Source organism: Aricia agestis, chromosome 15 (assembly GCF_905147365.1).
Source record: "Aricia agestis chromosome 15, ilAriAges1.1, whole genome shotgun sequence".
In the NCBI taxonomy this organism is placed as follows: domain Eukaryota; kingdom Metazoa; phylum Arthropoda; class Insecta; order Lepidoptera; family Lycaenidae; genus Aricia; species Aricia agestis.
Window position 1 is genome coordinate 2956214 of NC_056420.1, and position 25316 is coordinate 2981529.

Sequence of the window (25316 nt, forward strand, 5' to 3'; positions counted from 1 at the left end):
GCACGTCTAAAAGGCGCTAAAAGGTTTTTTCTAAATTTCCCTAAGTTTCTTCGCTTCTATTAGTCTTAGAGTGATAATTTATAGTCTGTAGCCTTCCTCGATAAATGAACCATCTAAAAACGAAAGATTTTTTTAAATCTGACCAGTAGTTCCTGAGTCATGCGCGTTCAAACAAAGAAACTCTTCCACTTCATAATATTAGTATAGATTTATATTTTATACCATGCACTTATAAGGTCGTATTACATAAATAATAAGTCGATCTTCTTAACACTAATATACGGGCTTTTATTTTTAGAAATATGTAAAAACAATAAAATATACAAGAATAAGCATGTAAATGACCAGAGCATGGCTCAGGGGAAAAAAATATACGTGGAATAACCATGCAACATTTCACTGCGCTTATTAAAACTTCATTTATGACACGAATAAATGTGCATTGATACAATAGTGTTAACGAGTCACATATTATTCACTAGAATAATAATTTAATATGGTTTTCCTTAAATATGTGGTAAACCGTTAATATTTGAATTTTAATAAATATATGAGCTGAAAGATATTTTTTTTACCTTTAATTTGATTATACATTATATTTGTCTTTTTATTATGTTGTCAAAGTTATGTGGTTCTAAACGTTTTTTTGTCTTCCTGAAAAGTTGTCTTTTTTCGATTGCACGTTTATTTGTTGGGGCCATCAATATATTCTACTCAACAGTGTTATCTACATAATTATTATATTTTAAATACATAATATCTATGTATCTTTTATATCTAAATGGGTATACATAATAATTATACAACAACAAAGACTGAATAATCAATAACGTTATGAAGGAAATATGTATAAAAAGAATTATACTTCCGTGCTGTTTTGCAACAATTTGCGTGCAAACGCTTCACCACAAACAATATTTGTTCTCTGTTACTTTGTAATTTACGTACCGATCACGGGCGAAAGAAAATAAACAAGGATTGGGAATGGAACAGCGTTCTATTATGGGCACTGGGAACCGGGAACCGAAAGCCGGGACCTGGGAACCGGGAACAGGGAATGGGGAACCGGGAACAAACAGGAACTGTTGTGTTAACAGAACATGCAAAATACGCGTACATTTTAAGGACCCAGCGTAAACCAATCTGAAAATATTTTTATACTATGGTTTTAGTGAAACTAGAGATCGCCCAATGGTCGAAATTCAACCTTAGTTTCAACGACATTAGGACTACTACGTTTAACTTGTAAAAAAAAAATAATAATTGACTTTATCATATTTTTTTTTCAACTCTCGTCTCTGGAACTCAGCTGATCTCAGACTGGCCGTGTAAGCATTGTCTAATAGTATCTAAGATTCAATAAAAAAACCTGTAATCCATTTTCAATTTGTCAACTTGTTGTCAACAGACTTCAACCATAAATAAAAGAGTATAATTCGTATGTATAGGCTTGTCACTCAAGAATCTGTCATCTTCTTGAGTGTGCGTATTGTAGTGTGTGTAAGGTTTTATTTGTTAAAAAAAATTATGATAAAAGCATAATTTCAAAATAATATTAGCTCGATGCACTCCTTCACCATATCCTACTAATATTATAAAGCGGAAAGTATGTGAGTTTGTATGTTTGTTACTTCTTCACGCTTAAACGGCTGGACCGATTTCGACAAAAATTTACAAGGGGGTAGCTGACACCCTGGATTAACACATAATATGCTACATTTTTAAACGAATTTCAAAATGGAGGAGATGTTATGTTCGATTTAATTTGATTTTTTTTGTTCAACGATTCCTCCGCTTTTTGTAAGCTGATTTCGACAAAAATTTACAATCCGTTAGCTGATATACTGGATTAACACATGGTGTACATTTTTAACCGACTTCCGGAATGGAGGAGGTGTTATGTTAATTTTTTAAAATTTATTAATAGGCTTTCGCTCCGTCTCCTGCTTGGGGGGGCTGCGCCCCTCCCTCCCCCTCCCCTCCTGGAGCTATTTCTTTTAACGGAATAGTATCGCGTCATTAGTGCTGAGTATTAATTATCCTTTTTAAAAACAAATGAAGTAATCCTACTAATCCTACTAATATTATAAAGCGGAAAGTATGTGAGTTTGTGGGTTTGTATGTGTGTTACTTCTTCACGCTTAAACGGCTGGACCGATTTCGACAAAATTTTACAAGGAGGTAGCTGACATCCTGGAGTAACACATAAGCTACATTTTTAACCGACCAAAAATTGATGTTTCCGATGATCAAACATAATTTATTTTGTCTCTAAGTACCAATAACTATTTACCTATAAAAACACAATTTAGTTTACCTTATAAATCGCGGGTAACACCGCGGGGCACAGCTAGTACACTATAACTGTGCAAAATTTCATTCATCTACGTTTCCGTATTTTTCGTCAAAAGGGATGCCGAAACAACAGTGACCTAACAATAGGTGGGCGTATATTATATGGATATACACCCAACTATTGTTTTTAGGGTTCCGTACCCAAAGGGTAAAAACGGGACCCTATTACTGAGACTTCGATGTCTGTCCGTCCGTCTGTCTATCTCCAGGCTATATCATAAAAAACGGTAATAGCTAGAGGGTTGAAATTTTCACAGATTATGTATCTATATCTATTGCCGCAATAAAAACAAATAATAAAAACAAAATAAAATAGTCCCATACGAAAAACACAATTTTTGGCCTAATTTTGCTCTATAATGGTACGGAACCCTTCGTGCGCGAGTCCAACTCGCACTTGGCCGATTTTTTAATATTGTTATGGTACTATATATGTATTATAAATGCGAAAGTCTGTCTGCCTGTACCTCTTCTCGCCCAAACCACTGAACCGATTTTGCTGAAATTTGGTATGGAGATACTTCAAGTCCCGGGAAGGGATACTTTTTAACATAAAAATGTAGGGTTCCCGTACGATAATCGAATTTTAGCGCAAAGGAGTTGCGGGCGTCATTTAGTCCATACTATACACACAAATATTATAAATGTGAAAGTGTGTCTGTCTGTCTGTTACCTCTTCACGCCCAAACGGCTGAACCGATTTTGCTGGGTATGGAGATACCTTGAGCCCATGGAATTAGGACAAATTAGGATACTTTTTATCTTGGAAAAAATGTACGGTTCCCGGGCAATAAACTAATTTTGGCACAACGAAGTTGCGGGCGTTATCTAGTATTAAATAATATACAACCCAGCGAGCATATCTACAAAAACTCGATGAACATCCAGTATTTCAACATTAAAGTTTTCATTAGCTAAAATTCTTGTCTAAACACACGATTAGGGAGCTAAGAGCAAAAACCACAGATAGAATTAGGTCAGAACACGACTCACGCAAATGAATTATTTCATGAATATTCCCCAGTTCTAGCCGCTGGGACGGACTAATGGAGCTGAGGTAACATGTACGTGGTTATCTAGCAACTTTTTCGCTGTTAGCGTCTTTTTGCTATCACAAAGTTTTCGATAATTTTTCTGGTGCTATGCTTTAAGTAAAATAGTATAAGGCCCAATTTCAGTAACGTAGGTTAGTGTTAACAGCTTGCTAAAATGTTGTGTCTTCTCTTTCATTCATATGGAAAACGAAAGAGGTAACGTGATACTAATTCGAGAATTAACTTTAACTTTTGATTTTGGAAACTGGGTATTCAGATGTGTAAAAAACGTTTTAGTTTAACATAAGTAGTATTGGTTATGTGTACATTACTACTGTGTTTTTTCTATATTTAGTAGACGTAAGCGACATCTATTAATTATCTTTAATATTATTGTTCACCTTAAAAAGTTCTAAATGGCTCATTTAAAAATACGTCACCTCGTCACGTTGCAGTCTGAACTGCCTTAGAAATAAGGTTTAAGAACTAGGAAAATACTTATTCACCTCGCTCATCTTGCTGTCTAAGGGTGAGAATAAAACAAAATAATTTATATCCATTTATTAATAGAACCCAAACTTGTGTAACGTATCCATGCCGATTCCAGTGAAGGTGTCCAGGATGGAGTCTTCGCACTCCGGGAAGAGGGTCTCGCAGCTGGATGTATCAGCTGATCTACCCAGTCGCTCTGCAGCGTGGTACTCATTGTCCGTGTGGTGGGATAAACTGTCTTTTGTCGTTGATGGCCTGAAAATATAGAGTGCGGGCTTCAGTGCAGAATTTGGATGGACTTTAATGAAGAGAAGGACTAAGATTTGGCTTGAGTAAAAGGATGGACTAAGATTTGGCTTCAGGGGAGAGATAGACCAAGACTTGGCCTAGTTTAGCTTCAGTTTACTTTCAAAATCTGGCTTACTGAATATCGATCAGCCAAATCGTAATATAAATACAGGATTTGGCTTCGTTCTCTCAGCACCATTTTTCATTGCCATGACAATGATACATATTTTAACCAATGGAAGACAAACGTTCACCCTTGATAAGTGGCTCAGCGGGGCTAGCCAAGTGGCAAGCGATTATCGTCAACGCTAACGCTAACGCTACAAAATGTATGGGATTTGACATTAGTAATCGCTAGCGAAGCGATGACTTATGTCAAATCACATATATTTTGTTGCGTTAGCGTAAGCGTTTACGATAATCGCTTGCCACTTGTCTAGAGCCGCAGGTCCATTTATCTAAAAATCAAACCACTCCCCTCCTCTCACAGTCGGGTAAAATAAGCCCAACTTTAGGCTCAGCTGTATTAGATCCCGAATAGTGACTAAAGTCTGTTATGCTTTTATACTGGAAGCACTTACGTGAATAATATATGGCCAATTTCTCCAAGCAAGCCGTTTTCGTAGGTAAAAGGTACGGCCGCCGCCTCGCAGATGGTTCTGAGCAGGCAGGGTCTACCTGAATAGCCGTACCTGTAAATTTTGAACACTTTAATACTTTATTCGAAGTCTTTTGTGTCCTGTGATTTTGTATGGAGAATAGAAAATGTTAGGAAAGTTTATAACTTTGGAACTGCATAGAAATTCCGGTTCAATATTTTGTGCTGGTTATATAACTATAGACGGAAACGGCTATATGTAACATGCAAAAAAATATCCGGTGAAAACTATTATACACCTCTACAGGCTGTAACAAAACAAAGAGGTAATACTTTAGGGTCTACACAGACGGACCGCATTTCAACTGCAATCCAACTGCAAATTGCAGTTCAAGTGCAGTTTGAATGCAGTTGACACGACTGCAATAGAACTGCAAACCAAACGCGCAGTCGGATTGCAGTTCAGTTGCAGTCGGCGTGCATTCGTGTGAACTGTTTGGTTTGCAGTTCTATTGCAGTCGTATTGCAGTCCTATCAACTGCATTCAAACTGCACTTGAACTGCAATTTGCAGTTGGATTGCAGTTGAAATGCGGTCCGTCTGTGTAGACCCTAAAAAGACTTCCGCGAATATAACAAGACCAAAATTAGCCAAATCGGTTCAGCCGTTCTCGAGTTTTAAAATTTCATTTTTATTTAAATAGATTTTATATTTCGCAAGAAAGAAAAGTTTCAAAGACTATTGCAATTTACTTATTAACAGTTTGTCCGAAGCTTAAATCTTACATTAAACCGCCATTAACTGTATCTTGAACTTCCATATTTCATTAATCAAACAAACATTTTCGTACCTCGTTAGGAATGTCTTGGCAACTCCCGCTTAGTTTCAGTTTAGCAGATAAAACTTATTGTTTATGTTTATATTGTTAAACTTAAGCTGGAGATAAATTTGAGTTATTCAGTTACCCTCTACGAAACGAGACTTAACGAGACGCAGCGCGAATTACTTTACTTTTTGATTTTGTAAGGCATTCTTAATAATTTATTAGAATGTTTTTAAACTATAAAAACGGCAAACGAGCAAACAGTCACTGGTGGACACTCGCAGCATTAGAAGAGCTGCAGGTGCGTTGCCGGCCTTTTAAAAGGGAATAGGGTAATAGGGGAGGCTAGGGATGGGAAGGGAAGGGAATAAGTGAGGGTAGGGAAGGGAATAGGGTAGGGGATTGGGCCTCCGGTAAACTCACTCACTCGGCGAAACACAGCGCAAGCGCTGTTTCACGCCCGTTTTCTGTGAGAACGTGGTATTTCTCCGGTAGAGGCAGCCCATTCGTGCCGAAGCATGGCTCTCCCGCGTATAATGTGTTTTCCAATAGGGTCTTCACAATTTTGAATTTAGTTTCTGGACACAACCACAATCTTTCACTTAACTTCGAACTGTCACTGTCAGTTTATTCAGGAGAAAACGAACCATCGCTGCAAACGTTCCTGCGGCCAATATGAGGGAAGTCTAGTTCCATTCAAAAATGTTTTTATTGTACTTCAAGCCGATACTTAAATTTTTGAAATATCTCAAATAGTTTTAATTTTATTTTGAAAAAAAGTTGTCGAGTCCTTATTGGAAAACCCTTGTTATTTAATTCTGATTGTAATTTTTTTTAATACTTTTTATTTCGACTTATCCGGATTCCGGGATATTCTTTTTCAACGACGTCAAGGGAATTATGCCTCACCTAGTTTATATACAGTTTGATAGGTATATGAGAAAGCGTCAAAAGACCTTTAACTCCAGCTTTTACGCAGTCACCAACTCTAAGCTTTGCCATAAAGTTGTACAAGTAATAAACTTCTTAATGTATTCCATATGACACGCCTGAAAACACGTTTTAATCCTTCGGAGTTGAATCGAGGAGTTTGAAAATACGCTTACTGCATATGGATTGCGGCGAAGCGTTCCATCGATCAGCACATATCGAAGAGTAATTTCACAGAGCAATAAAATTTAATTGGGAGAGTAGAAAATTCCATGAAAAGACATCGAAGATAGAAAATCTTTAACTAGAATAAAAAGCTATTTAAAATGTGCGTCCGGAAACGAAACATTGTATTATAAAAATGTAGGAGAGAAATGAATTTCTGTAATATAAGGATGAAAAAAACACCTTCGCATTACAAAGGATAAAGAGCGCTTCTTTCACTACAGAAGTGCCATAATTAGGGTACCCAATACTTACATTAAATTTGAACTGAAATATAAATAATATTGTATTATTGGTTAAAGATTGATATGATTTTATTGTAAACTTATTTAGATTTTCTATTTGTTTAAATCTACAATAATTCACATTTCATAACTATACTGGGACAAAGTTGACCTTTAAGCTTGAGGGCCAAAAGTAAATGTAATTTATTACGTTTTTTTTTATATTTATGTACTTAAATGGCCTTAACTTGTAAATCATATCCCTAAAGATCATTTATTTTACTAGGCCTCATATTGCATTTCATTTCTTGAAGTGCCATAATTAGGGTACCCAATACTTACATTAAATTTGGATTAAGATAGAAAATCTGGCCCAAAAACAGATGCTTTTGAAGCTCTTACGAAAGACACCATTGCATTACAAAAAAATTAAAAGAAAAGTTGATTTTCTTTTAGCGAAAGAGCGCAAGATTCTTTGTACACTTTATTTATTTTCTTTATTGGAACATAAAACGGTTACTTTTTGTTATCTTAAAATAAGTACCATTAAGCGTTAGATCATAACTGATTTCCTTTTTTTTTTTTAATGAGATAAGGGGGCCAACGAGCAAACGGGTCACCTGATGGAAAGCAACTTCCGTCGCCCATGGACACTCGCAGCATCAGAAGAACTGCAGGTGCGTTGCCGGCCTTTATAGGGTAATATAGGAGGATAGGGATGGGAAGGGAAGGGAATAGGAGAGGGTAGGGTTGGGCCTCCGGTAAACTCACTCACTCGGCGAAACACAGCGCAAGCGCTGTTTCACGCCGGTTTTCTGTGAGAACGTGGTATTTCTCCGGTCGAGCCGGCCCATTCGTGCCGAAGCATGGCTCTCCCACGTATTATTAAAATATTCTTAAACTAATTTAAAAAAAAACTTACCTTTCGACCATGTGCTCGAGAATTTTATAAAAGTCCCATCTATTCATCCTCTGTGGTTCTTCATCTCCTAGATTCTTCTGGTCTATTATTTCTTGCCTTCTAATAGCTTCTTCTAACGGTATATCAGTGTTGACGCTAAATTCGTCTATACTGTTAGCTCCTCCTTCTGTATACATAATAGATCTTCGTCTTCTGTCATCAAAGGTTAGATCTACTAATGTACTATTATTTTCTAAATCATCATCAATATTGTCAATGTTTCTGGAATCATTTTCTATGTCATTTTCTGCGTTATCTTTTTCTTTATCATCTTTTTCATCACCATTCATATCCCTGGAGACAGTTTCGGCAAATCCGTATATACGACTGGTATACTCTGTACTGTTTGTCGGTAAGTCATACTGAAATTTGATGACTGTTCCTACTGTTACTGATGCTTCTTTTAAGTCTACTGGAACACCGAGACCTATGATGAACTGAAATATAAATAACATTGTATTATTGGTTAAAGATTGATATGATTTTATTGTAAAGTTATTTAGATTTTCTATTTGTTTAAATCTACCATAATTCACATTTCATAACTATACTGGGACAAAGTTGACCTTTAAGCTTGAGGGCCAAAAGTAAATGTAATTTATTACGTTTTTTTTTATATTTATGTACTTAAATGGCCTTAACTTGTAAATCATATCCCTAAAGATCATTTATTTTACTAGGCCTCATATTGCATTTCATTTCTTCGCAAAAACTCAACGCATACAAAATGAAACAAGCCCAAGAACTATAAACAAGTATCGACCCACGGAAAATTCCCTGCAATCATCCTTCTTGGAAAGGTATTATGGTCCTTAGGCAAGATCCCTATTAGTTATTATAGGTTTTCCCCAATAAGTACCCTGCGGCTGGTGGAAACGACGAAAATTTCTTTTTGTATTTCCAGAGAACAGTTTATGTAAGGGTCTGGTTTATTGGGAATAAAATGTTAAGCAAACAAAAGAAAGATTTGAAGTCTGGATTTTGAAAATGCTTTAATAAAACTTTTTTATTTTGCGACTGATATTTAAAAATCACTTTCATATTATGAATCTGAAAATACAAATCTGGTAAAGTATATTTTAACCCCCAAACCCTCAAAGTAAATTTTAATAATGAGGGTGACAATTAGTGGCATGAAGGTTGTGTCGCCATCTAATACTTAAGGTCAAAATAGAATAAAGTTGCGTAAGCTGAAAAACTTAACTCGATTAACAAATCTGTACCTCAGAGGTATACAATAGTAACTCCACTTTTTTTGAAAATAGGCTTATTGCACCATTAATACCATTGCATTAAAATCGCAAGAACCAGTTCTACTTAATGGTATACGACATTAAATCCTATTACATCTAGGAAAAGAAATATCCAATCGTATATGACATTAATTAATCTTTAATCACTTTTAATAAAGTGTTCTTTAATTTAATTAATGGACACTTTTTTTAAAGTGATTAAAGATTAATTAAACTATCAGTATCAGTGTCTTCAATTATTGTAATATGCGATTTTTGCAAGTGGTATTCTTGACAATAAAAGAACTATTTTCATGATTAAAGTTTTATAATATACTAGCTGTTGCCCGCGACTTCGTCCGCGTGGACTTCAGTTTATAGCGCGCGATGTCAACAAAATTGGTGTCAAAAGCTTTTATAAAAAAACCCTGGTACCCCTTAAATCAATACAGCTGTGCAGTGTGCAAACAATAAGTACTTCATTTTTGTATGTTAAACTTTATATATTATGCCAAATTTTAAAGCTTATTTAGCCCCCCAATTACACAACTTTACCCATAAACTATTTATCATTGATAGGTTTAGCCCCAATTTCACCAACGTCTGTTAGTGTTAACAGCTTGTTAAAATATCCTGTCTTCTCTTTCATTCATATGAAAAACAAAACAGCTAACGTGATACTAATTCGAGCATTAACTTTAACAGTCGTTGGTGAAATTTGGTCTTAAGGTTACGTCACTGCCTGCACAGATAAAGTACTGAGTTATTTAATACCGTAGAATAGATATAACAATCGAAAAAAATCGAGACTTAAATGTAGGATGATACCACCTCTTATAGAAAGACTTTTGAGCAAGCGTCAGCGCGATGTAGAAGACGCACGGCGCCATCTATTATGAATTTTTTGAACAAATTTACGACCCTTACAACCCTTTTTTCCAGTAAAAAAGTAGCCTATGTCCTTTCTCAGGCTTTAGACTATCAGTATACAAAATTTCATTACAATCGGTTCGGTAGTTTTGGCGTTTGGCGTGAAAGCGAGACTGACAGACAGACAGACAGACAGAGATACTTTCGCATTCATAATATTAGTACAGATTATGTGCACACTGCACAGCTGTTTTTGGGTATTTTGATTAATTAAGGGCCGCGCTACACCGGAATGGCAGCGGCGAGGCGAGCACTTTCAGCGCTGCCATTCCGGTGTAGTGCGGCCCTAAGATGGGTACCACTTACCAGGGTTTTAAAAAGTTTTTAAATTTGACACAAATTTTGTTGACACCGCGCGCTATAAACTAAAGTTCACGCGGACGAAGTCGCGGGCAACAGCTAGTTATGAATAAAAACAATAATATATAATAAAGTAGGTACCGTATGATTAGTTCTGTTATAATAATGAAGTAAAAAATAAAGCGCCATCTGTTTTCATACATTAGAATTAAAATGTTGATTGCATTGATATATTTTCTGGATGGAATATAGGCCAACACAACACACTCGAACTCCTTAGAAATGCAGTAGGAGTTCTACATATAAGATAAGATAGATTGATTATTATTATAGCAAGTGATAATATTATTAAACATAATATTCTAACGTATTAAAAACTATAAACAAAAACATAATAACTAATAAGTATGATTAGTTTTATGTTCCAACGAAGTAAAAAAAAAGCGCCATCTGTTGAATCGTATTAGAACTAAAATGTTCATTGCATCGCGTCGATATATTTCTGGATTTTTTATAATATTATACATAAAATATATTTAAGATTTTTGAAATAATATTTTAATACACATCCAAGACCCAGGAACATTGAAAACTTTTTGTTCCGCCTGCGGGACTCGAACCCAGGACCCCCGGGATGAGCGCTGGCCACGCGCAATGCGAATTCATTTTCATCGATATTTTCATGGAAATAAGATATTTTCCCACCTCAAAATGTAGCCTATGTCCTTTCTCAGACTCTAGACTAACTGTGTACAAAATTTCATTGCAATCGGTTCAGTAGTTTTGGCGCGAAAGCGAGACAGACAGACAGACAGAGATACTTTCGCATTTATAATATTAGTTTTTGGCGTGAAAGTGAGACAGACAGACAGACAGACAGAGATACTTTCGCATTTATAATATTAGTATGGATTAGTATAGAAGTATAGATACATAAAATATATTTAAGTAAAAAATAAAACGCCATCTGTTGAATCGTATTAGAACTAAAATAAAATAAAACGCCATCTGTTGAATCGTATTAGAACTAAATTGCATCGATATATTTCTGGATTTTTTATAATATTATACATAAAATAATTATATTTAAGATTTTTGAAATATTATTTTAATACACATCCAAGACCCAGGAACATTGAAAACTTGTTCCGCCTGCGGGACTCGAACCCAGGACCCCCGGGATGAGCGCTGGCCTGCGCAATGCGAATAAATTTTCATCGATATTTTCATGGAAATAAGATATTTTCCCACATCAAAATGTAGCCTATGTCCTTTCTCAGACTCTAGAATAACTGTGTACAAAATTTCATTGCAATCGGTTCAGTAGTTTTGGCGTGAAAGCGAGACAGACAGACAGACAGACAGACAGACAGACAGACAGACAGAGATACTTTCGCATTTATAATATTAGTATAGATAACACAAATAATAGCGTATAATAAAACTTAATATTTAAAAAACCTACTCGAACATGTTTATAAATAAGAGACATTTAAAAATCTACTCGATAAACACGATTTCGCAAATAAAATTGCGGATTCGTCAAATGAGCAAACATACCTGCGCTCGAGCGGGTCCGCCGTCGGGGTACACGAGGTAACGTTTGTGCCTACCAGCCTCTGAGAGGGCGAGGAGGTGGAGGACAATCAGCAGCCACATGGTACCGGCTCGGGGCGAATATAACGACTATTTGCCTGAACAAATGAAGCGGTGTTTCCGATTGAGGTGCCGTTAGTTGGCCTGATTTGAGAGTCTTGAAAGTATGTGTCAATTTTCTGATGTCTGCAAAGCGAGTTGTTAATGGATGGGATGATCGATGAAATCTGTTTAAGCGCTGGAACCGTACACTTTTACGTTTTAATTGCCCTCTTTATACTTTTGTCTCGCACCTTGTCTCTACACAGCAAATTTCGTCAAAATTCGGTCAATCAGTTTAAGCATCAAGTACCACTATATATGGGAGAGCCTTGCTTCGGCGCGAATGGGCCGGCTTGACCGGATAAATACCACGTTCTCACAGAAAACCGGCGTGAAACAGCGCTTGCGCTGTGTTTCGCCGAGTGAGTGAGTTTACCGGAGGCCCAATCCCCTAACCCCTACCCTATTCCCTTCCCTACCCTCAACTATTCCCTTCCCTTCCCTACCCTCCCCTATTACCCTATTCCCTCTTAAAAGGCCGGCAACGCACTTGCAGCTCTTCTGATGCTGCGAGTGTCCATGGGCGACGGAAGTTGCTTTCCATCAGGTGACCCGTTTGCTCGTTTGCCCCCTTATTTCATAAAAAAAAACCACTTCAATCAGACAGATTTTCACATTTTTTGTACTTGTATGGATTGTTATTAAAAATGAAGATAGGCATTAAACTTGTTCTTAGCTTAAAGTATATGATGCACAGAGTTATGTATCTTTTATATGAACTTTTCTTAATCACTTTAGTTTTTTTTTTTTTCAGTATCAAAACGAATTAGAAAAACATTACAACCAAATCAATTGGAATGCCTCCGTTTTATTAAGCTCCACGTTTCAAAGTATTTCACAGGGAATTTGAATAAGAAAACTATGCGCCGTAGTAATTCGGAACATGCAAACTGAATCGCTAAATGAATACCAGAACGCTTCAATTACCATTAAAGGCAAAGACTATTTGAAACAGATGCGATACTTGATAAAATCAAAATCAAAATATTTATTTCTAAATAGGTTAACAAAGTTAACACTTTTAGAACGTCGTGTCTACATGAGGCCTACCACCGGTTCGGGAGCTACCCCGCCGAGAAGAACCGGCGTAAGAAACTCGCACGGGGCCACCTTTTACCAAAAAGGTGGAAAATAACAATGATAGCTTAAACTAATTTACACTAAGTATAAAAGTAAAGTAAGTAAGTAAAAATGTGGTACATTTATATAGAAGCGACCTATGGTCTGTCAGCCATATCTATATATATAAAACTCAAAGGTGACTGACTGACATAGTGATCTATCAACGCACAGCCCAAACCACTGGACCGATCGGGCTGAATTTTGGCATGCAGGTTTTATGACAGACAGACATTATGACGTAGGCATCCGCTAAGAAAGGATTTTGATCAATTCTACCTCCAAGGGGTTAAAATAGGGGATGAAAGTTTGTATATAATAATACTTCTTAACGCGAGCGAAGCCGCGGGCAAAAGCTCGTTATATTAATAAAGCTTTCTTGCCTTTTCTCTTTTCGAATTTTTGTCTGCCTATTTTATCTTTGCTCTGAAACTATACAATTAGATTGGTATGGGCTATGGACTATGGATATACTATTAGTGGGAAGAATAAGATCGTTCATTCGATCGAATCCTAGTCGTCACTCAATATAATCGACCTGAAAATTTTCATAGAGACAAATTGAAATTATTGTTATTGCACCTTGCAAGTTAAATATCCCAAAATTTTCGCCCACGGGTATATACTATTGGCAGCAGGCAGCTAAATAATTATACATATTATATATATGTATAATTATATAGATAGAATAAGACCCACTTCGTCTTGAGGGTCGAGCGCTTGGAGTCCCGCCACAAAGTGAATTTTAGCTCCTTTGTGGTGAGAGTCCCGACGCACCATCTACCGACCTTCGAGAAGGAGGAGTTCTGACCGATTGGAGTCGTCTATAGGAGGTTCCGAGGACGACTTCCGAACACTTCGCGCCCCACGTCGCAGACAATACGTGTTAGTGTTTTAGTGTTAGTGTTAGTTTTTAGTATAATTGTATGTATGTTAGTCTATAAGGTATTTATAATATGGGCCAAGGTGTCTGAGATAAATAAATAAATATATATAGTATAGACATAATATGCCCCTTTTGCCCCAGTTTCACCGAGCAATCACAAACTTGTGCGCGCTCAAGTTATTAATGACACATCTGTACAGCATTCTATGACAGAAATTAGCGCTTAAGCGCTGCAGATCTCAAAATACTATGCACTAAATATGGCATTAGTCGTACGTATGCGAGGCTGGGAGCCGCAATGCCGGTATCCCCGCATTTCGATAAATTGCCGGACTGATGTTGACTTTATAACTCCATGCATTCATGTGATCCTATTACTTTGATGTGGTTTAAAGGGCATGCAGGAGTTTTAATGCAGATTATGATTAAGTAATGGCATTTGTGCACATACAGTCATTCAGTCTGATTACTGAATTCGCACAAATGTCCTACGAGTAATTAAAAACTATTTATTATTCGTAGCAAATGTCTATATTTGAATTTTATATTTTACTATACATTTTGGGAGTGTAAATAGTTCCCTTTAGGCAGTGTAAATTGTCCCATTGTATAGAGTTAACCGTGAAAGAAGCAGCGCTGAAAGTCATATTTTTTGTGATTCGTATGGGCATTCAGTAAGCGATCCACCACGGCATTACGAGTTTCCCCATACAAAAGTCAATTTTTAGTCTTCCAGCGCTTTCTACAAGGAACACATACACACCCTAAAGTATTATCACTTAGTTTTATTACATCCTGTATGTTAGTACAGTATACTATACAACACATTATATGTGTATAATATATAAACTACGCAGGGTGATATTTGAACGTTTTGTGACCTAATAAAAAATAATATAAGCAACTTTTCCTATAGAAGCTAGTATCTTACATGGTATAAAAAATCTAAGCTATTTTTAAGTGCTTTAATGTAATGTAAACATTCCTACGTGTATTAAAATTTTATAAGAAAGATTTTTTAACAGTTCCAGTATTTTATAATAGTAATGTACTAAACTTCAAACTAGTTTTTGTCCCTAAAAGGAACCCATAAAGTTAATATAACTAGCGGAATAGAGAAACAAAGGCCTGAGCAAGAAAGATGTCACTATCAGTAACACTGCGTGGTAAAAAGAGAAGTGTGATAAATGACTAGCAGCAGCACTCTTTTTTTGATGTCCAGTCGGCACGTGCCGCACGTTGACAATTCAATCATGCTTGTGTAAGTGTATACGTATTACGTACACATATTTTTACACACAGATGAAACCAATTTTGGTTTCGTTTGACAGCTCGAGTTTTTTTTTATGAAATAAGGGGGCAAACGAGCAAACGGGTCACCTGATGGAAAGCAACTTCCGTCGCCCATGGACACTCGCAGCATCAGAAGAGCTGAAGAGCTGCATGTGCGTTGCCGGCCTTTTAAGAGGGAATAGGGTAATAGGGGAGGGTAGGGAAGGGAAGGGAATAGGGGAGGGTAGGAAAAGGAATAGGGTAGGGGATTGGGCCTCCGGTAAACTCACTCACTCGGCGAAACACAGCGCAAGCGCTGTTTCACGCCGGTTTTCTGTGAGAACGTGGTATTTATCCGGTCGAGCCGGCCCATTCGTGCCGAAGCATGGCTCTCCCCCATGATTGTTGCTCTATTCCGCTAGGTATATTAACTTTATGGGATTACCACAAGATACTATAATGAGAGATAGGAGAAATAGTATACGTCTAAGGATTTTTTTCCAGTTACTAGTTTCTTTGGCCCTCGAGAGCTACCTAGGTCATAACTGGAAATCTAGATTAACTAACAGTACTAATTTACTAGACCCTAATAGACACACAAACATACAAGTGTCACACATACTGTCACGCTCAATTAGCGACGACACACAGACGGCGCGTCGTATTCTATGTATTAACATCTCCTGTGTGCTTTACGGGATCGGAGTTAGAGATAAGTTTACCCTAAGGGACGATTCAGACCGCAACGCTGCGTAGACGCATTTCCACTGCAAATCTGTCAAAATGCACAAATTTTATAAATGACTGATGATGCTTTAAGCCATCTCCAAGTAAACCAGTAAGTCATTCCAGAAATTTGCATACTGAGGGTTCACGGCAAAACTTAACGTAATTTACAGATAATATATTTTAGACTCAAAGATTATGTTTAAAACTAACACTGAAGTTGCAGAGAACGCAGAACGTTCATTGACTCATTGCTACTTCTCTTTTTCACTCACACCTACATTCGTGCACGAGCAAAAGAGAAAACGATGGGTCAATATACAATGCTGGATATTCTGCAACCTCATTATACTACTAATTTTAAAACAAGATGATACAAAAATCCTCCGAACACCTGTAAAAGACGAAGTCAAACTTAAATTTGTACGGGCTATGAGGCTATACAAAGTCCGGCGGACTTGCACATCTAATCTCAAGAAAAACTTGAACTTTTAAACTTTTACAAAATGATGAAGTTCTGCCGAGAACGTTCCTTTGCGAGTTCCGTAACAGACAGTTTCCTTTGAAACCGAAAAGTGTAGATTCAGACGAAAAGTGTCGCTGGTTTTTGCATATAGTAGTGCCGTTTATATACGCACTATAGTTTACTATAATGAACTATGATAATCCATACTTATATTTTATATACGCACTATAGTTTACTATAATGAACTATGATAATCCATACTTATATTTTATATACGCACTATAGTTTACTATAATGAACTATGATAATCCTATGATATGAACTATGATAAAATACTAATATTATAAATGCGAAAGTGTCTGTCTGTTTGTCCGTCTGTCTGTCTGTCTGTTACCTCTTCACGCCCAAACCGCTGAACCGATTTTGCTGAAAGGTATGGAGATGCTCTTAGTCCCGGGAAAGGACATAGGATACTTTTCATCCCGGAAGAATGTACGGTTCCCGCGCGATAAACTAAATTTGGCGCATTGGAGTTGCGGGCGTCATCTAGTAAATTTCAGAAATGAAAATTAAAGTAGGCATAACTTTTCGCCACACGGTAAAAAGAGAGGGGGTTACCTCCACTCCAACACACCGGCGGTCTTAATTATCTGTCCGTTTTACAAATTTTCCATCAGGTCACGTGTTAAAAAAATTATCCATCCCAAAAAGTCACAACGCCACTAATAAAATAATAATGCCTTAACTGCACAAACACATGTGTGCTTTAGAAGTTGCTACTTCAAAAACACACACCGCACTGACAAGCCCGGAACAGCGTAGTTTCGTTACATATGTGTGTGATACTGTGTAATTACACGGCTAGGCATAGCGTAGTTCCAACATACTTGCCTTACATTTAATCTGCCATTCTTATTGAAACCTCACTAATAGTAAATCTTTGTCTTGTGTTTGTCTGACACTGTCTTATCTTTTTATCAGAAAGAGGTTTTGTTTATTTAACGATACCATTGTATACTGTACTCCAAAATTAATAATACGCATGAGTGACCGTGAATAATGACCGTGTTACAAAACTACAGGAATATCACGACGAACTTTGACTAATACAATATGTAAGTATCTTAAACGCAGTGCAATTATTAGAAAATGCAATATCGTCTATCGTCGCTCGGGAAATACGACCGTTGCCGAAAAATTACTAAAATGTCTATGCGCATTATCACTTTTGGAGCACTGTTGTGGTTTAAATACCTTTTCTTTCAACACAAATTTAAAAAAACTGGATAAAATCAAGAAAACACTACAACAATCCAGTTCAAACTAGTTTCGCAAACTAATGGCAGACGTCAAAGTTTTCAGTTTCGAAGTAGAAAACGAAATGTTGGCTAATCAAACAAAACGCTACTAAGTATGATCCGCATGTTTACTAAGCTCTGATGCTAATCCTCGCAGCCTAGGTCACTAGAAATTGGACCTAAGCCCGTTAACATAAAGTCTAAAATAGGGTAACTTGAATATTTATGTACTTTTAGAAATTTCATCTGAACTTGCTTGGACATAAAGCCTACTAATTTCATGTCGGATAGTCGTTTTATTATATTAGACAACTTAGCTATGTGGCGTAATGTATTTACCGTGTACGTATTACCCTATTTTCTGTCTCTTTCTATCAGGTTCTTCTTTCTCTTCTTACAATGTTGCTTTTTGTTGGCGTGGCACTTTTTAGTTTAACTGTGACATGCTATAATAATCTTAATCGTATTTTGTTTAATTTACTTTACATTACGTTTAAATTGTTTTCATCGTAGCATTTAAAGTTTAAAGGAGTGAGCACACTGAGACGGGCCGTGCCGGGGCTCATCGAATTAATCCGCCTCCATACAATTTGTATGGAAGCGGATGCGCGTAACGCACACTGTGTCAGGGCGCAGCGGATTTCCGCTTCCATACAAATTGTATGGAGGCGGATTTTTGCGATGAGCCCCGGCACGCTGAGCCCCGGCACAGCCCGTCTCAGTGTGCTCACTCCTTTATGCGGCATTTCCCTCAATTTTCAATTTTTTTTTCAGAATTCTCATCATTGCATCGTATTATGCTGAAACCAAAGAGAGACAAAGACGCTACCTGCTCTTCACCAAAGCTACGCAATGGGGGGTAAGCATGTTTCTAAAAATACATCATTATTCAAAAATAATAATTTAATTTTATACGATTATGAAAATAATTATCTATACAATATTATATAATAAAGTCAAAGTTTGTAGCGAAGTCAAAACTACATTGAATATTAAATAAAATCGGCCAAGTGCGAGTTAGAGTCGCGCACGAAGTGTTCCGTACCACAATATAGCAAAAATAGAATGAAATTTGTGTTTTTTGTATAGGGTTTTTAATTTAATTTATTTAATTTATGACCCTTAAATGTTTAATTTATTTAGTTTTAAGTATTAGTTGTTATAGAGGCAACAGATATTAGATATACACATTACACAACCTGGGAAAATTTTAGAAGTCTAGCTATAGCCGTTCTTGAGTTACAGCCTGGAGACACACAGACAGACGGACAGACAGACAGACATCGAAGTCTTAGTAATAGGCTCCCGTTTTTTCTTTTTGGGTACGGAACCCTAAAAAAATACTTGGGGCGTGATCTACAATCGATACCGAAGTCAAAAATATAGCTTTTAGAATTGTTGTTTACGTCTGTAAATCTGAATGTATGTCCGGGATAAACTCAAAAAGTAAGTATAAGTTTTACTTCAAATTTTGCATGAATTACTAAGAGGTCGTGTCAGCATATAGGCTACATATTATCACCTACTTTTGTTGCTGTAGAGCCTTCACGCAGGCGACGTCGCGGGCTACGCTAGTGTAAAATAAAATGCATACAAAAAAAATATAAATGCGTACCTTTGTTTGCAGGTATTCGCTACAGTTTCCGTCCCTATCCACCCGGAGACTCTGGTAAGCGCTGCCTGGTTCTTCGAAGCGAACTACTACAATGTCGACAATGCCACTTATTTTGAACCCCTGCTTGGAGATATCGAGGTAATAAACAAAAGCATTAAACAAAGAAAATCGATATATTATTTAAATAACCAATCATAATTATCTATTGACAACTGCTTCATCAGTAGCAACTAGCAACGCGCTGGGACTAACATGCATGGTATTCACAAAATTCTCTATACGTAAGCAAAAGTTACCCTTCATTTCGGCTTATTAAATTATTTTTTAAAAGCTTTTTATTTAATTGTATTAAACGAGCTTAATACCGTAAACGAGCTTTTGCCCGCGGCTTCGCTCACATTAAGCAGTATTATTACATACAAACTTTCATCCCCTATTTTAACCCCTTGGCGGTAAAATTGATTAAAATCCTTTCTTAACGGATGCCTACGTCATATTATCATCTACCTGCATGCCAAATTTCGGCCCGATCGGTCCAGTGGTTTGGGCTGTGCGTTGATAGATCACCATGTCAGTCACTCACCTTTGAGTTTTATATATTACGAGCTTTTGCCCGTGGCTTCGCTCGCGTTAAGACAATATACAAACTTTCATCCCCTATTTGATCCCCTTGGGGTTGGAATTTATCAAAATCCTTTCTTAGCGGATGCCTACGTCATAACATCTACCTGCATGCCCAGCCCGATTGGTCCAGTGGTTTGGGCTGTGCGTTGATAGATCACTATGTCAATCAGTCAGTCACCTTTGAGTTTTATATATATAGATATAGATAGAGATATAGATATAGATATAGATATAGATATAGATATAGATATAGATATAGATATAGATATAGATATAGATATAGATATAGATATAGATATAGATATAGATATAGATATAGATATAGATATAGATATAGATATAGATATAGATATAGATATAGATATAGATATAGATATAGATATAGATATAGATATAGATATAGATATAGATATAGATATAGATATTAGTAAGACAAGAGAACACAGCGCGGCGTACAATAATTTTTATCGCACACATTCTTTGAAGTGGAACTACTATTTTATTTTTCTACACTGTATAACTGTGATTTCTTTTGCAGACCACTGCTCGAAAAAAGCATGATAGCCCCAGTCATCATCTCACACGGCATCACCTCTACACCGTTATAGAATCTATGTTGGAACGGTAAGACTTTTATATGACTATCTCATTCATCATGCATACATCTATACGTCAATACTAATAATATTTTTAATGGAAAGTGTGTGTGTTAGGCCGCTGAACCGATTTAGATCAAATTTTATATGTAGATACTTTGATACCCGAAAAAGGATATAGAATGGTATATTATAAAAATATATATGGAAAACATCTAGTTTCTTTTAATAGAAAACTCTAAGATTAACGCTAGATAGAAAGAACGTTTGTGTACCAAAGCATACTATAAAGTTACTGATTTGATGAATGATAGTACACCGTGGGAATAAGGTCGCCCCCTGCAGAGCTGTTTCTGTATATTATTTTATTGTAATATTGTACTTCTGTATATTATTTTTTATTTAGTCATAATGACATTGTAATTTTCCATCTTTTTGGTAAAAGATGGCCCCGTGCGAGTTTCTTACGCCGGTTCTTCTCGCCGGGTTAGTTCCCGAACCGGTGGTAGGCCCCAGTAGCATCAACGTTCGGAAAGTGTTCGAAAAAAATTTATTCTGAATAAAAATTTTTGACTTTGACTTTGATAAAACCTGCCTTATGAATTTTCAGAAACAAAATTATACAGGCTGTACTTTTTTTAATCAACATCATTTATTATTATTGCCATTTCCTACACCGTCATAACATCTTATACGACTCATACTACAATAGAAACCGAACTAAATTCTCCTAAGGTTTTTAAACTTTAATTTTCTGAGCAGTCAATTGTCCACAGTCACGGTTACCCCGGCCGGCCGTGCCTGCTCCGAGCTATTTGCGAGAACGCCGCCTCTGATCCACAAAATGGCGTCCTAGGAGATCTCCTACATCTTGCGCTCACGTAAGTTTCATTGCTTTATCATTTTATAACATTTTATTCCTATACCTTAGATACAATTATTGCAATCGCTAAACTAGCCTCAATTAAGTTCGCTAACGCTTAATTATTCTAAGCTGGAACTCATAGTGGAAAGTAAAAATGGCGATGATGGAAGGTTTGTTTAAAACCTGTCATAATATTATGTGTGTACTTAACGATATATAGGCTGAAACAAAGTTATTGAGAGTCTGCACTTTATGTAGTTGAGAACCCCCTTGGGGCTTCAAAGTATGAGATGAAACCGCCATGAGGCTTACTTCTCATTTTTGACAATATGTCTATTGTAACGCACGATTTAAATATATTGTATATATAAGATCATGTTCTAAAAATTTTCTTTTGTATCTTGGCTAGTTAATTTTATAATATATTTTTTATAATTTTCCATCTTTTTAGAAAAAGATGGCCCCGTGCGAGTTTCTTACGCCGGTTCTTCTCGCCGGGTTAGTTCCCGAACCGGTGGTAGGCATCTGTGTAGCCCCGACGTTCATAGAATATTTGAAAAAAATTATTCTGAATAAAAAATTTTGAGTTTGAGTTTGAGTTTTAACTAAGCGATGGTTGGTACCTAAACTATTTCGTTTTGGGGTTCCTTGTCACCCCAGTGTTACAACTCTAACATCCAACAGTGGTAGGATTTATCGTTTACTATTGTTTACCATAATTTCTAAAAATACTTTCAAATCATATTACACAATTACGTTATTTTACATCAGGATGATTGTAAAATATCTATAGTACAGTAAGTAGATTGTAAAATACCGGTTAGCTGCGAACAATTAGTGGTGCAGTTGACCGGCTAATTTGGGTGATAGGCAATTGTTTGATTACTGATTTCCGATAGGCCGTCATTCACCCCGTCACCCGACAATACGGTTAAGCGTCTAATTTCACCCCATCGTAAACTGTGTAAATGAACCTTTATTTCAGATTTTATGTTACATGTATATAATAATGAATTTGACTGTGTTATTATAATGATCAAATTATTTATTTATTAATGGGCCCCAAGACGATCAATTTTATTAATATTATTGAACAATATTATTGAACGATTTATTAGACAATAGTATCGAAAGGCGGGCGCGTTCAATATCAACCCTAGACGGTCAATAATATTGCACAATACGTGATACATATTGCACAATAATTAATTTGATCGTCTAATCTCGATCGTGTCTATCACATAAAGCTAATATACCTAGCGGAATAGAGAAACAAAGGCCTGAGCAAGAGAGATTTCACTATCAGTAACACTGCGTGGTAAAAAGAGACGTGTGATACATGACAGCAGCACTCTTTTTTTGACGTCCAATCGGCACGTGCCGCACGTTGATAATTTAATCTCATAGAAATCATGTTCAATCATGCTTGTGTAAGTATATACGCATATTTTTCGTTTGACAGCTCGAGATTGTTACCCTATTCCGCTAGGTATATTAACTTTATGGTCTATCCACACGTGCAGGCCAATTTCGATCTAGTTTTTTTTGTTTAAAAGCCATTGCGATCGAGAGTGTTGTTCGTAACCATAATTTGACACAAGTTTAACTTTTCAATTATAGAGTTACTGATTGGTTGACTTTGAACGCAACACAAGCGTCATGTCACTTGACTCAATTTCTTACTTTGCTGTTTATCGAATGCTACTTATCTTAGTACCCAGCTCTATTTACTCATAGCATATTCTTTTCCAGGCCATCCACGTCCTTGGCTGAAGATATAGATGACTGCTACTACGAGGCAGAGTTCTGGGGATCAGAAGGCTTCTGTCACGACTACGTTCAAGACTGTTCAACTAACCCTTTTGATTTGTTCTCACTGTTGGTTTGAGTGGTATTAAAAGATTTTAAATTAAAAATGTACATTTTTTTAAAATACCATTACTATTTTGGTGGATTAAGTGTAAACCATAAAGTTAATATACCTAGCGGAATAGAGAAACAAAAGGAGTGAGCAAGAGATACGTCACTATCAGTAACACTGCGTGGTAAAAAGGAACTTGTGACACATGACAGCAGCACTCTTTTTTTGACGTCCAGTCGGCACGTGCCGCACGTTGACAATTTAATCTCATAGAATTCATATTCAATAATGCTTGTGTAAGTGTATACGTACACATATTTTTCACACAGATAGATGAAACCAATTTCGGTTACGTTTAATAGCTCGAGATTGTTGCTCTATTCCGCTAGGTATATTAACTTTATGCTTAAGAGCCCATATGACCCTAACTAGACTACATACTTTAACCTAGATCTCAAAATCTGTAAGGTCTAGAAAACTGTTTTTTTTACACAAGTAACTTCAGTTCATAAAGATTAAATGCTCAAGACGAAAACACGATTACTCAAAAAATGCTCGATAGTTTCTTTTTTACAAAAAACCTTGTTTTAGACACATTTTTGCTTGGATCTTCGAAGTTTGCTGTCTTTTCTTTAATATTTTTTAATATCTAAAAAGGTATTGATAAAACCTAAATTTGCTCAAAACACTTTTTTCATAATCATTATAGTTCGTCTTTTATTCTAGTAAAACTAAATCGACGATGATTCAGCGCCGTCCTTTTTCACCTGGCATATGAAAGACGGGCGTGAGTGTGAAGAGAGAAGGACGATGTTTGATTTTTAGAGTTAGGTGAGCTCTTAAATCACATAAACGTAGTACATTATATCCACTTTTAATTGTTATGGGACCAAATTCATGCCTCTGTAAAATTTCTATTTTGGCACTCTTTTGGTCTCTAAGGTACAGAAGGTAGCTAAAGTAAAAACGTTTCTGTAAACCTAAAAAAAACAATAACTTGCATCAGGCGTATAAATATTGACAGCTTGTTGGAAACTGCATACTGTTTATACAAAAATTGTACAATCATGAGTCTGGAAGTTGCAGCAAGTTAATATTGTTTTGCTTCAGCTGCAGCCTGCACTTCAGCCAACCTTTTAATTGCCGCCAATTAAGAGTATCTCCGTAAACTGTGCTGATCTAGCTTGAATGAATATCTGTTTTATGCTCTTGATATCAATACTTTGCAGTTAAGGCTGTAATATTTTATGAAGTAGTCTAGTGGTATAGAGCGTGGCTCTTGTCTCGGAGGTCGTGGGTTCGATTCCCGCGTTGTAAACACTGACACAACCTGACCGTCTGACAAGTAAGATGATCCATGCGTCGGATGTCCATGTGATCCATGTAAAAAGTCGGTCCTGCACCTGATCTCTCGCCGGTAGTGTCGGTCTTCTGTCCCACTGGGATAAGAGAGTAAAGGAATAGAGAGTGCACTTGTGTACTGCGTGTATGCGCACTTGAGCACTATAAAATTACTCCTGCGTAGCTAGCCTGGTTTCAATGAAACCGGCCACCGTCGCCGAAACCGGTGTGGGAGCTATTATTATTATTTTATGAAGACACCATGACGATGCACCCAATCTCTACCAACAAAATAGAAACATCCAATGATATTCTATGTTACTAACGTAACTAGATTGGAAGTTTACGGTAGCAACGCGTTGCCACTTCGAAGATGCCTGCAGGCATATCTCACATACATAATGACATAACGAATATATGACTTGACATTGTCTTTAGAACAAAAAAGTGGTTACGCATTTCTGAGAATCTTTTGTAAGACATTGCTACTCTAGTATTTTAGAAACTCATTGGAAACATCTCTATAGAAAGTTACTGTATAAAGTCCGTATGGTTGC

General features: G+C 36.6%; 2 protein-coding genes across 2 annotated transcripts; one reads left to right on the top strand and one right to left on the bottom strand.

Annotated features, from left to right (window-relative positions):
• Positions 1–3952: 3952 nt before the first annotated feature.
• LOC121734438 lies at positions 3953–12062 on the bottom strand. The gene is made up of 4 exons (XM_042125050.1): positions 11953–12062; positions 7892–8367; positions 4751–4861; positions 3953–4136 (listed from the first exon to the last, which is right to left on the bottom strand). Exons 1-4 carry the CDS (start codon positions 12049–12051, stop codon positions 3953–3955), a joined length of 870 nt encoding a protein of 289 aa, XP_041980984.1. The 5' UTR covers positions 12052–12062.
• A 3054-nt stretch (positions 12063–15116) lies between these two features.
• Positions 15117–23445, top strand: LOC121734439 (the record flags this gene model as incomplete). Its single annotated transcript, XM_042125051.1, has 6 exons — positions 15117–15156; positions 18655–18716; positions 19485–19610; positions 20635–20720; positions 21469–21573; positions 23310–23445. Coding segments are annotated over 6 exons (555 nt in total), but the record flags the coding sequence as incomplete, so codon positions are not given.
• Between the last annotated feature and the right edge of the window lie 1871 nt (positions 23446–25316).